Below are 12,966 nucleotides of genomic sequence, written 5' to 3'. Positions count from 1 at the left end.
TGGGGGGGGGGGGCGGTTACCCACTGCCTGGGGAGGTAATATACCACCTAATGGGGATTTAGTATTAGCTGTAGCAACTACGGGGTCTTGGAACGTTCCTGGAGAGCCCAGGGACTAATCGAATCTGGAAGTCACGATGGCCAGAATTACTGTGGTGAGGCTTGGATTTGCCAGGGGAGATTGCAAGTGTCCAGCTGTTCTGTGCTTCACATGTTGCTTCTGTTGTGCCTTATGCTTGCTGCTTTGCTGCAATTTATACTGTTTTTTTTCCTCTCATCTCTGGCCTTGCTCCTAGCACTGAGGTGCACTTTTCCTTCCCAGGCCATCAGTGTTCCCTTGCCCACCTCCACCAAGAAGCTCAAAGCTCACCCATAGGAAAGGTTTCTAATGCCATCCATCATGAATATCCATAATCCACTTTTTATTCAGTGTCTCGATGAATTTAAGTCTGCACCGTTGCCCAGATTCTCCCAACCAAGAGTATCCGGTTAAAAGCATGACTTGTTGGCTGGGTGTACCATGACCCATGTTGCCATCACTCATCAGGGGTTCTCAACTGACACGTATCCCCGAAGTTACCACTATGCTTGATAGCGATAATGTGTGTGGCACACTAGCCCTTGGTCATTGACAACGTGCATCCACAGCCTTGCAGAACGTATAGCATGGTTAATAGCTGGTCTTCCTAATTGTGTAAGGAAATTATTAGGCGAAGCAATACATTAACCATATAATGTTTTGGAAGGGTGCTGGGTGGCAGTCATAATTTCTGCTGCTACAGTGTGTTTAAAAAGGACAATAAAGTAGGCTCTTTTTGTTGGAAAAGAAGATTTCTTGTTATCTGTGTTTGCAGGCTTTCTGGCTCATATGCTGGAGGAATCCTTGCTGCGGGGGTGTTTTCATTTTCTCGTCTAACATGGCAGTGGTCCATTGCGGCAGAGGTTTTTAGCTTAAACAATCTGTTTGTGGGGCTGCTTCTGGCTCTTACTGTACATTTTGAGGAGGCCTCCACTGCGGGAGAGAGAGCAAAGGTAACCTGTTTTGAACAACACGCACTATTCTTTTGTTTTTGATATTATCTATCGTATTTGGGTTGTAGATTTTTTTTTTTTCCTTTTAAGTTTGATTTAAATAGAAAGTTCCAGTGTTTTAGAAGTGCTCGGCATCCCTTTTCCGTGCAAGCTGCCGAGTGCTGAGCACATCTGAAAACCTGGCTGCTCTAGTGAGGTGCAAAGCTCTTGTATCTGGCCCAATAGTCAGGTGTCAAAATGGAAGCTATTAAGTGCTGTTCAGAGAGCAAGGTGGGAAAGTGATTTGGGGTGAAAAATCCCATTTTTGTTGAAATGCTCTGCAGAGAAGTTAGACTTTGCATAGAAAATTTTTTGTTTTTAATCTCCCCATCCCCCCCAAGCCAAGAGGTGTTATTTTCTGTGAGAAACAAAGACTGTCTACAGAATATTTTAATGTAATCAAATTCAGCATTCCATTGAAACAGATTCAGTGAGGCCTTTTCCCCAGCTCTAGGACTGGGCTTGCATTTCACATTGCATGAGAAGATAATACATTCAAATCATTTTTAAGAACTTGTGTTTTCTTTTTACCGATCCCATGGATGTGAAAATAGTCTAGAATTTCTGGAGATTTTTTTCTTTTGCCTAAATATCACTAAGAACATTTCCCCGCTCCCTGTCCTGCTTATTACTTGACCCCTGAACTCCAGAATACTGGGTGCGTCTACACGTGCGCTTTGCTGTGCATTAGACTAATGTGCAGTAAAGCATCACCATCTATGTGTGCCGCAATTAGTGCGTGGTAGATTAATTTACTCCGGTGTAGGATAGTCCTGTCAGACATGGGTACTGTCCTACACTGCAGTAAATTACTGCACTTAAATGCACATGTGGACAACAATTTTAGGATTAGTTTACTCTGGCTTAAACTGAGCCAGTGTATATTCAGTCGCATTTATTGCATGTGTAGATGCACCTGCTGTGGCTTAACATTTTCAAAGTTACGGTTTGTGATTTGTGATGGGAATCACAGCCAGGATGTTTGTGACAGTGATGGGTGACTTTCAGTTGCGTCAGGTTTTCGGATATCTTTGTACATCTGAAAGTGTTTTGTATTTAAGAGGTACAATTTAAGAGGCTCCTTAAGGAGCCTAATTTTTTTTTTCAAAGGCATCTAGACACTTAGCTTGCCCCAACTGAACAGTCCCTTTTGATTGTCTGGATCCCAAAGGCCTGTCTGAAGGTCTTTGTATGTAGTTGTGAAATGGTGTGATTTTTGGTAGTTGGGAAGTCGTATTCAGTGTAAAATGTCAGGCTATCAATATTATTTCCCACATCAATATCCTGCATGGATATGGTGAAGGATGAATATTCATGTGAGTGAAGGATGAATATTCATATTTCACGTATCTGACACTAACTGGCTAGCAAAGGAAGCAGAGCTCTGGCTACAGTGTCAGCATGAAAGTACCCAAGTAGCAAGAAAACCAAAGGACTTGCCCTGCCAGAGCTGAACGGCGGAAGATATATGGGCAGATCCTCAGCTGATGTAAATTGCTTTTGCTCATTTGACTGTAGCAATGGTCTGGGCTTAGGCTGGCGTTCTAGACCAGGGGTGTTAAACATGGCCCACAGTTCACTAGACTGACCCCTTGTCCCAGCCCCAGCCCTGTGAGCTGTGTGCAGTACATAGACTGCAAGTAGCACTGGGGGTCAATTGTGGACTCCTCATGCAAAGCTATTGCTATCCCACCTTTGTTTATATTGTCTAGAGATAGTGTAAAAGTTGATGCTATTGATGCGGAATATGAACTTTATTAAAAATGTCTTAAATAGTTTTTATATAAAACATGTGGCATACCCATAAATGCACTAAAATAGTAGCATTTTCTATGACAATATAAAGTGTTTAATACCAGTAGTATAGCTGCATTTCATTATAAGATGACCAGAGATCATATTGATGTTGTTTCCATTGTATGTATATTTTTTCCCGACTTCTAAGAATAATTGCACTTTACTTTCTTTGTTTCAGATAGCTAGAGCTGGTGCCTTTTGCTGTGGGCTTAGTTTGTGCAATCAGCACACCATAGTGTTTTACGTGCTGTGCATTGTACCGTGGGTTCTGTTGCAGCTTTTCAAAGAGATGGTAAGTGCCTTAACTACTCCTGACTGACAATAGTCAAGTGGGCCATTTTTCTAGTGTGTTTTTTAAGGGCATATTGTAACTCCAAATTATTGCTTTCTCTCTTGATGCTCTTTTTTGTATTGATTTATAATGTATGCATAGTGATAATCTATACTGAGAGAGGTTTTGATTGATGAGTTTAGACATCATAAAATTAGAATCCATTAGTCTGATCTCATTGGTATGGGCTGGTTTGTTTGTTTTTTAAAGGACTTGGAAGGTTTCAGTATCATGAGTATTGAAGAGCTGTCCATTTTATTCAGTAGACTTCTTGGGGCACGGTACCTGTGTTTTAACTGCCAAAAGAACACCTTGTGTACCACAGTGAGGGTTACGGGAGTCCTCAGTTGGGTGCATCTATTGTACATGGGAAATAAATGCAACACAATGAACTGTTTCAGCGTTTAAGCCCAAGTAAACTGCTTCCAGGCACAGCATCTATATGTGTGCTCAGGACAGCAGCAATTTAAACCAGGGCAGAGCAAGCCTGGGCTAGCACCAGGCAGTAAGTGGAGCAAACCCTTGGCTGGCTGGTCTGACCGTGTGCAATTTATGCCCCCAGTCACAGTCTACACATGCATTCCAGCACAGTTAATTATTGTGCCATAAAGTAGTGCCGTCTCTGACAGTACTATGTTACAGCTAAGTTAATTAGTTTACTGTGCCCTAATACTGGTGCATGTGTAGACTGTGACACCTTTACTGTGGAGCTAATTAGTCAGCTCCACAGTAAAGCATGTGTGTAGATGCATCCAGCGTATGGAAATGAGAGCATATTCAATAATCTTCGTCTAAACACAAAAAAGTTAAAAAGTGCTGGTGGCTGTTGTTCAGTAAAGAGTTAAGGGTTAACAAGCAGCGTGGGCTCCACCTCTCACAGCTTCTGGCCAGTGATGGCAGCAATGTGCAAATCCAGATCCTTTGAAGTCACAAAATTTGTCTTCATATGGTTAATGGTGGTAGTGAACAAGAACCGCATCCCCATTATGTGGACTCTCTGCAGCTTTGGAAACAATTAGCTGCCTAGGACTCATCACTTAAGTGCCTCCAAGTCATTCCTCTCCAAATATCCTCTTCAATGAGAGCTATGAGGCTCTTTAGCCTGGAAAAGTGCAGCCTTAGAGGTGATCTGATGGCCACCAAAAGTTTATCAGGGGTGACCGTCAGTATCTGCAAGAACATTTGTTCTACCAGAGCGCCCCAAGGGATGATGAGGTCAAACGGTCATAAACTCCTGCAAGATCATTTCAGGCTGGACATAAGGAAGAATTTCTTTACTGTCCGAGCCCCCAAGGTCTGGAACAGGCTGCTGCCGGAGGTCGTTCAAGCACCTACATTGAACACCTTCAAGAGTAAATTGGATGCTTATCCTGCTGGGATCCTATGACCCCAGCTGACTTCCTGCCCTTCGGGCAGGGGGCTGGACTTGATCTTCCGAGGTCTCTTCCAACCCCAACATCTGTGAAATCTGTGAAATATCTGTCTGGCATTGGATGGCAAAGCTGTAAGGTGCTATGGAGTCTGGTCATCAGCACACTAATTTCACCATAGTTCATATCTCAAGGATGTCACAGGCTTAGAAGAAATTAGCTTTCAGATGAAGAGGAGCTGGCTCAAACTCAGCCTGAATCAAAGTAAAGCAAGCAAAAGACTGTCTTCTCTTTCCATCAAAGTCTCCAGTCCTCTGTGTGTCAAAGTGATGTGAGCTCACAGTTCTGTCATACTCATCACTAAGTTTAAACAATTTAGTAGCATCATTGGTGCAAACCATTGTTTTCCTCACGTCCAGCTTGCAAGGAAAATGTGACTTCCTTCTTCGAGATCCAGCTGCAGATCAAACATTCATCACTTCTAGACTGGATTACTGTAGTTCATGGGCTCTGGCTGGGGCAAATGCAGTGCAAAAGACATCAGCTCCTGTAAATGTGCCCGCCCATGTTAATATGGTGTAGATTATGGAGCACATTGCCACTGTGCCTTTGATCTCTTCAGCAGCTACCAGTCTGTGCCCACTGTTTGCTGTTTGACGGGTCAGGCCTCAGTTGTGTCAAAGACCATTTGTTTAACCAGTCTGTGATCCAGTAAATAGGCTTTGCATCTTTAGGACAGTACAACTTATAAAGCCCCGGGTGAGGTGAATATGAACTATCATCTAAGTATATTTACCAGAAACAGTCCCTTTTAACCAGAGAAGAGGAGGAAGAGTGCTCCATGGATCCCAGTAGAAGGAATAGCATGCAGATGTAACATATTGTAGGAATACTTTTGATATTCCATAGTTGTGCACTACAGAAAACCATGATAGTCTAGTTTCTCAATTTTAATAAAACATCCTCCAAGATAACTTTTTCATTCTGGAGGGCCTTAAGCTACCAACCTTTAAGCCTATCTTTCTATTTGTGGAAACTGATTTTTGAAGATTGTCTTTTCAAGATAAACCCAAACACTAAAGGAAACAGTGTTGATTGATTGAGCTGCTAATGACAAACCGAGCATGAAATATTCTCAGGTAGGATTTGCAAAAGCACTTAAAGTTATAAACAGGAGTCCCTTTGAAAATCTTGCGTGCCTACCTTCTTTAGGCAGTTGTGAAAATCCCACTCCAAAAGTTATCTGAAGCAATTTAGCCAGTGTAATCATGATAAAGTAAATGGCAGAACCAACTCCTGATCATGGTGAAGATGCAAGCAGCTATATTGGAGCAGCAGTTTTTGCCAGATGGAGTACTAGCCAACACTTAATCACTGCAAAGTGGGTTATCTCAGCCTTGCAGTGCCTTAGCCATCTATGCATGTCATGACATGATTTAAATGTAAAAGATGCAATGAATATGATACTTATGAGTCCTAGCTAATATTATTTGCTTCACTTAAATTCCACCCTGCCATGCAAAGGAGATCAGTTTGATGCAGTTTCCTCATAATCCACAAAATCGTAAGGTTTAACATAGCATTTTGTAGGGACTTACTATAAATTGAGAGATCAGCTCTACGTAAATATATTTGATGTTTTTCTTTATCTGTTCTTGAAGTTCCAGCATGATTAAACTGAAATAAACATTGTTATGCAACCTGACACACTTTTGGTGCAGGAATTGTCCCTAGGCCATTTGCTGAAGTTGGGTTTCTGCTTCTTGGCTGGTTTGCTGCCTTATCTCTATCTGCCTGTTTCATCCTACCTCAATCGTGCACGATGGACCTGGGGAGACCAGACGACTTTTAAAGGATTTTTGACCCACTTTCTCAGAGAAGAATATGGGACGTTCAATCTGGTAAATGGGGTCACTTTCTAAACTAATAATAGTAGTTTTGAAATAATATGAAAATGAACTTGTTGTATTCATTATGGTCAACATCCAGCAGGGACAGTGACTGGAAAAGTTGCCTTTTTTATGTACTAATCTGTGAGGTACAAATGCAGTGGGCTATTGCACCGAGAACTGAAAAATAGGAGGTTACCAAGTACACTTTTAAATTATCCTCCTCTGAAGTCAAAGTCTTGGGCTTTTCTTTTTTGATTTCAAGCTTTGGCAAAGCAGAAGTGTTGAAATGTGTCAAGCTGTTGTCTTTGTTCAGAAGATGTACTTCTCATGTTGTTCTTGGTATAAATATTAACTCAAATTGAAAGAGTTTTCTGGTTGCTGACCTCTTCCCCAGTCTGAAACATTTTGACTCCTGAAAATGTAGAGGGTGGCTTGTACTCATCAGAGTTTCAGGGGTTGGCCACTCTGCTCCCATTTTGACCTGTAGCAGCACAAATTGAACAATTGTTTAGCTTCCCTGCCCTGCCTGCCTTCCTCCATCAAAAAAAGAGGGAAGTAGGAAATGCCACCCAGAGGCAAGGCAGGGGAAAGCTCATGGCATAGCTGGGAAGTCTGGTGTTCTGGACCCACAACTGGCTGTGTAGAAAAGGTGAACATAAGCACTAACTACATCGCAGAGTTTTGATGCCAGCACAGTCGCACCTATAGCCCTTCATTGCATCCCAATCAAAGAGTTTGCTCATTCCTGTTTGAAGCAGTTGATTCCCCAAATCTCCTGAAGAGGTAGGAAGAGAGAAGCAGCTTTGAGGCTATTTTCGAGCCGTTCCGCTGGCAACCATCTTTGGAAAATCAGTCCTCTTTAGGACACCCTAAAATGGAGGCATGCCAGTTAGCTAATCGCTTCTGAAAATCTTGGCCTGAGATGCCCTTGCCTCCTCCCTTCCCTCTCTCCCATCCATGTTGATTTAAAAAGGTTAATGGATAGGTCCAGAACCATTGCAGTAAACTCTGTGGCCTGGCAATGACTCTAGTATACGTTGTTGACTTGGGATTTACTCAAAATGTTATATTCCCTGATTCCCAGGAGGAAGGGCAGGAGCTTGCTAAGGTGAACACACCTGTAAGCCAAAGCTCTGTGTTCGGACTCCAGCAAAGCTAAAGACTGGCCCCACCTGCACATAGAGAAGCTCTCTCTAAAACAGCAGCGTGTAGCCTGGATGTGGGGGAGTGAGAAATCCTTTCTTCAGCATGGTTATAGCTGGGCTTCACTCCATCCAGAAATAGGCCCAAGGGGCAAGATGCATCCCACCTACCATGCACGTGAAAGTGAGAAGCCCATGTTATGCTAGGACCCAGGGCACCAGCTGCTCAGGATTTGAAGCTCGCCAGAGGCAAGCAAACAGTTAAGGAATGTGTTTGAGGTCAGGGTTTAACTGCCTGCAGGTGAGAGCATAGTCAGGCTGTCACCCAGGTCTCCAGCATCAACAGGAGCACATGCTGATCCAACCGGACACAACGAGCGCAGCCATTGTCAACGCCCGAGTGGGAATCGAGGCTCTTTCCTTGCATTATCAGTGCAGATGCTCCTGTGAGCCTGACTGTCTTGTACTTTGACCTCTATCAGATGACCCACATAAAAGGGGTACTGAGTATACAACTGGACAGGAGGGTTGTTGGACTCAAAAATATCCCACTTGATATCCAGGGATTTAGGCTATCCCCATAGACCCAATATATACAGTCAACGGGTAAAAGGCAAGGCTCTTTTCCACAGCAAAGAGACCAAAGATTGCTTCCCTATGCCTTTGCATTTCTTCCAGTATTAGGAGGAGTATTTGTAGGCAACACCTATCATTTCTTTTTCTCACAAAATCATCCAGAAACTCTATAGATGCCAGACACTGTGGAAATCACCAAGACCTCTAAAGCACCTTCCCAGTCATTAAGCTGTCCTATACTTAGGAGAAGGGAGTTCCCAGGAGATAACCTGCTCCTGTACTAGACTATCTGTCACTGGTAGATGACATCTCTTTCCCTTTGTGTTTGCTCTTCTTAATGACATATTTTGTAATCATCCTCACGTTAGCAAGAAGAGTTTCTAGAATCTGCGCTCATGGAAGACATGAACCTGGAGGCTAATTTCATGAAGATGAATCCTCCAGAGAAATGTTTTACCTAAGTTTAACTTTTTTTTTCCCCATACCTTTTAGAGCATCTTACTTGCTTCCCTTATACAATAGCATTCAGTGTCCAAAGGAAAGTACCTGGTGCATGCTAGAAGAAAAAGGACCTGCTACAGTTGATTTTATTACTAGCACTAGCCACTTCAGGCATGTGTTTTCATCCTCCTGCCCCCCCCATCCGAAATGCATGGGGCTGAAAATGTGCAAATCTTCCACAACTGTGTAGATCCAGCTCTGTGCCCTGAATAAATATTCATTTCTGTATAACTTTGTTCTGTAGAGAGGAGCTTCACTCACCCAGCACATTCCACTTCATTATTCTGAGCCACCCAAGAAGAAACCTGCAATGCTACCGATTGATCATCCAGGAACATCTTTTATAGGTCACAAGAGGTTTGATTTCTTAGCCTCACCAGCAGCAGCCTTCAGCAGAAAGCTATTACAAGCAGAAGCGCTGGAATAAACATTGCTAATCATAAGGAAGAGGAGATTTTCCCCCCCCCATTTGTGCTTATTTCTCCCACACTTTTTCTTGTTCTTGCTTCTCACTGTGGTGTGAATGTCTCTGATAGGGGCAGGATCTAGAAATGAGAATCTATTAAGTGGTAACTTTCCTTTGTGGAATTGATCTCTTCTCTACTGTGCTCCAGACTTAAATCCTTCTGACACCTCTACCACAGCCTCTTTCCTGATCCATGCATATGGTTAACACAGCTAAATTAGAATATCCCCAATAAGAATGAACTGTTCTTTGGTACTAGGACTTGCATGCCTCTATAGATGGCTTTGCATTCAGGCGGCTTGAGGACAGAAGGAGTGTGAACAAGTGTAAACTGCTACAGTACTTTCAGGAAGAGCAGGGCAGTCTAAATATCTCATTTTGGTCAGAGGCATAAGTCCTAGTAAAGAAATCCAGACTTCTCAATTTTGACTGATATTTTATTCTGTGAATGACTCTGTGATGTGGGAACACAACACCAGTCTGTCTCTCGCACGCATCATCAGGGCAGTCTCCAAGCAAATGCTGGGTACCCATGCATATTTGTCAGTGAATATTGTGTTAAACTGTGTGGCATACTTGGAGTAGGCAGAAAAAAATGTGCTGTAGTATTTGAAATGAAGAGCGCCCTCATGCTGCATGCAACATATTGCATGATGTTATAACTGGGTTTTAAAATGAAACATAGGCCAGGAGTCAGCGAGGTTCTTGGTCCAAGTGCCAAAAACACCTATAACCTCTTCTTGTAAAATGTTGGCATGCCAGAGGCAGAGGAGCTGCAAGGGGCCTGATCCTTGTTATGGCAGCACAGCCCTGGCCCCTTTCCCACTGTCTGCTCCAAGGTGCATGCCGAGCAATACCTTTTTGTGCGCTCTGACGCCTGTGCTGGAAATTGGCTATCCCTTATGTAGGCTATTGGGAAGTGATGCATGGTAAAATGTCAGCTATGGTTTTGTCTTTGACAGAAAAGTAACTTGGTTGCTGTCATGTGCATTATAACTTATGATCTTGCATGTAGGCATGGGTGGATCTATGATTTTGAAAGGGGGGGGCAAATGGTGTGGCACATCATCACATGTAACAGAACACACATTTTTCTCCAGTTGAAGAGAAACTAGAAGCCCTACTAATATGATACAGAGCTAGCGCTGTATTATTCAGTTTAAGATGAAAGTCAAAAGCAAGCATAAGTATTGGAATATGCAGTAATTTGCTTAAGTGTATATAAAGTTAAAATAAAATAAAAACAGCAAACTAGCCAAACCATAATCAAAGGATATTGTATTATTACTCCTGCAGTCATTATAGTTAAATTTGCATCTCTTACTCAGATTCATGCAACAAAATCTAGCCTTCTTGAGCATTGTGATAGTACCTCGAGTGCTTCACTGTTGATCCTTTCTACAGCTGAGATATTATTGCCACACCTGAATTAATGTTTTTAGGCTGAGCTAAAAGAAGTCTTCAGGGCTGTGAAATAGGAGAGCGACATTACCAGCAATGACTAACAGACAGCCAAATTGCAGAAGAAAGGATAGTTTGAATAGTGGAACATCCGTACCATTAAAAAAAGAGAGGGTCATTATCACTTGTGGAGTGGAGAGAGATTAGAAGGAATTGGAGAGATGATAATGAGCAACGGAGTCAGTGAATTCTCTTGGCATTACATGAATGGAAATGTCGGTGCTCCTCCCAGGCAGTTGCCTTTGAGGTGAGTGGAGCAAAAATTGAAGGGGGTGGAACTGCACCATTGCATCCTTTCCCCCTCTTCCCACCCCAGATCCTCCCCTGCCTCTAAGCACCAGCTGGGGCTCCTTTTTCCTGGGCACCGTGCCCCCGGAATAAAAAGACAAACAGCATACAGCCTGCTTTTTAAGTGCAAAGTTGCCTGACTGTGTCCTTTTTTGCATTCAGGCCAAATCTGAGACGGGATCCAGTATGCAAGAAATGCTGCTGTGAGTACAAACTTGAGCTCCTGCCCATAGCTGTATGGTTTGGATGTCACCCCCCCCCCCTTTCCCTGTGCTGCTGAGGCTGTTCAGGTCACAGCTTCTGTGGGGGACCTCTGGGACATATGCAGGCAGCCACATTGACCTGCAGGTCTGGGCCCATCTTTGGCCTTTGGATGAAATGCGTTTTGTTTTGTGCATGCAAACCACGATTTGGGGATGAAACATACTTCATTTCTCCGCAGCTTTCAACTGACGCACATGAAGGCAGAGCTGTCCTGGACTGTCCAGGCCCTGGCAGTTGTTGCATGTGTATGTGCAGCAATGCAGTAAGTCAGAGCAAAATATGCTCTAATTTGTTTTTATTTAGCGATGGACTGATGGCTTGAAGACATGTGGCATAAAACCTTTTTAGTCACAGGGCACACTTTTCAGAAATGTGCAGTTGCTGTTTCTTAGGCCCCAGCCAGGCGTTACCCTTGAGAGGTCGTTAACCAATGAATTGAGTCTTAGAGTAACCTGACCCCATGGGTAGGGGATTAATGGTGATTAAATAAAACAAGAAACCTGCCACAAAGTTGTTGCACAAAATATCTGCAATTAGCTTTGTGGCTGGTTTCCATCATGTCTTAAATTGAATGTGTGGCCAGTGGGGTCCACGCTGACTGACGATCAGAGAGTTGTCTGCATGATCAGGACTGCACTGGGCAGCCCTGGTGTGGTCCCGATCCTGTCAAAGATCAGCTGGTCAGGTGTGCTCTGGGGCTTGAATCCTAGGGTCCTGATCTGATCATTAGCTGATTGAGGGTACTTCAAGCCTCGAACCAGAAGGCGTTCCTGATCTGCCAATCATCAGCTGATTGTTGGTCGACTCCAGGGATCATATAGGACTCAAACCAGCCCATGGGACAATCAGCTGATTGTCCGGCACCTTGCCAGGACAGCCCAGTATAATGTTCCCTGGCTTCCCCTACACTGGCAAGTATGGCACGACTGGGATCTGATCCCTGATCCCAAAATCACATGTCCTGCCATGCATGTGTGGAATAGCAAGAGTCACAATTGTTGGGATCACAGATTAAATCCCATCACACCTTCAAACGAAGGTCTGTCAACAGCCTTAGAGACCAAATGTACTTTTCTTTTCCTGCCAGCCCAGCGAGTCTTCTAGGTGATAAACTTAAAGGGCTAGATTCAAGTCCACCAGTTACATGCACGAGTGGACTTAGGTGACTAAATCTGCTTAGATGGCTAATAAGTGGAACAGAATCTGCCCCTAAATGTTTTATGTGTAGTTCTGCAATCCCTACATTTGGCTGTACCCTATGAAAATACAAAACTTGGATCTTTCTCTCTCTGGTTTTTCAAGTTTAATACAATTTCTTTTTTGTCTCCTTTTAATCATGTTCAGCAGCATGCTGTGTTGTTTCTTACAGGACTAAGCAGGAGAAGTCCTCAATGATATGGCTGTTTACGGGCATGCTCTGTATTTATTCGTTATTCTTTGCTTGGAGAGCCAATTTGGATATTACAAAACCACTGTTTATGGGTGTGGTAAGTTTCATTTTAAAAATTGCTACAGTCCAATCCTTAAGACGGTGCCTCTTTCATCCTGGCTTTGGCCATTCTCGCCTCTCTCGATTCCATCTGAGGACGCAGGTTTTAGACAGTGCATAGAGCCCAGAATTATAAATACAAAGCGCATTTCCTTATAAATAGGTGCAGTAGGAGTGCAGTGGTGCCTTGAAATGCATGCTTTTAAAGTGGGGTGTGACTTGTATTTTAAAAAAAAATGTAAAAATCCTTGTTTGTTCCTCATCCTTAATCTCTGTCTGTCCTTAAACTGTTAGCTCCTCAGAGCAGAGACCGTCCTGT

The 12,966-nt window shown here is 43.2% G+C and overlaps 1 protein-coding gene across 1 annotated transcript in view; it reads left to right on the top strand.

The window, feature by feature from the left end:
* The window catches only part of TMEM260 (transmembrane protein 260), a gene marked incomplete at its 5' end in the record, with an annotated part of 61,250 nt that overhangs the window by 26,477 nt on the left and 21,807 nt on the right, over positions 1-12,966 (top strand). Inside the window, 6 exons of the mRNA XM_019519888.1 lie at positions 854-1,031; positions 3,046-3,159; positions 6,290-6,469; positions 11,057-11,097; positions 11,337-11,420; positions 12,528-12,645. Coding sequence (XP_019375433.1) covers positions 854-1,031; positions 3,046-3,159; positions 6,290-6,469; positions 11,057-11,097; positions 11,337-11,420; positions 12,528-12,645 — 715 coding nt within the window. The remainder of the gene's footprint in view (positions 1-853; positions 1,032-3,045; positions 3,160-6,289; positions 6,470-11,056; positions 11,098-11,336; positions 11,421-12,527; positions 12,646-12,966) is intronic.

This window comes from Gavialis gangeticus, unplaced genomic scaffold (genome assembly GCF_001723915.1).
Source record: "Gavialis gangeticus isolate Ggan-Ray unplaced genomic scaffold, GavGan_comp1, whole genome shotgun sequence".
Taxonomy (NCBI): Eukaryota; Metazoa; Chordata; order Crocodylia; family Gavialidae; genus Gavialis; species Gavialis gangeticus.
Note: the sequence above shows the minus strand (reverse complement) of the source record. Positions and strands in the feature narration are given on the sequence as shown.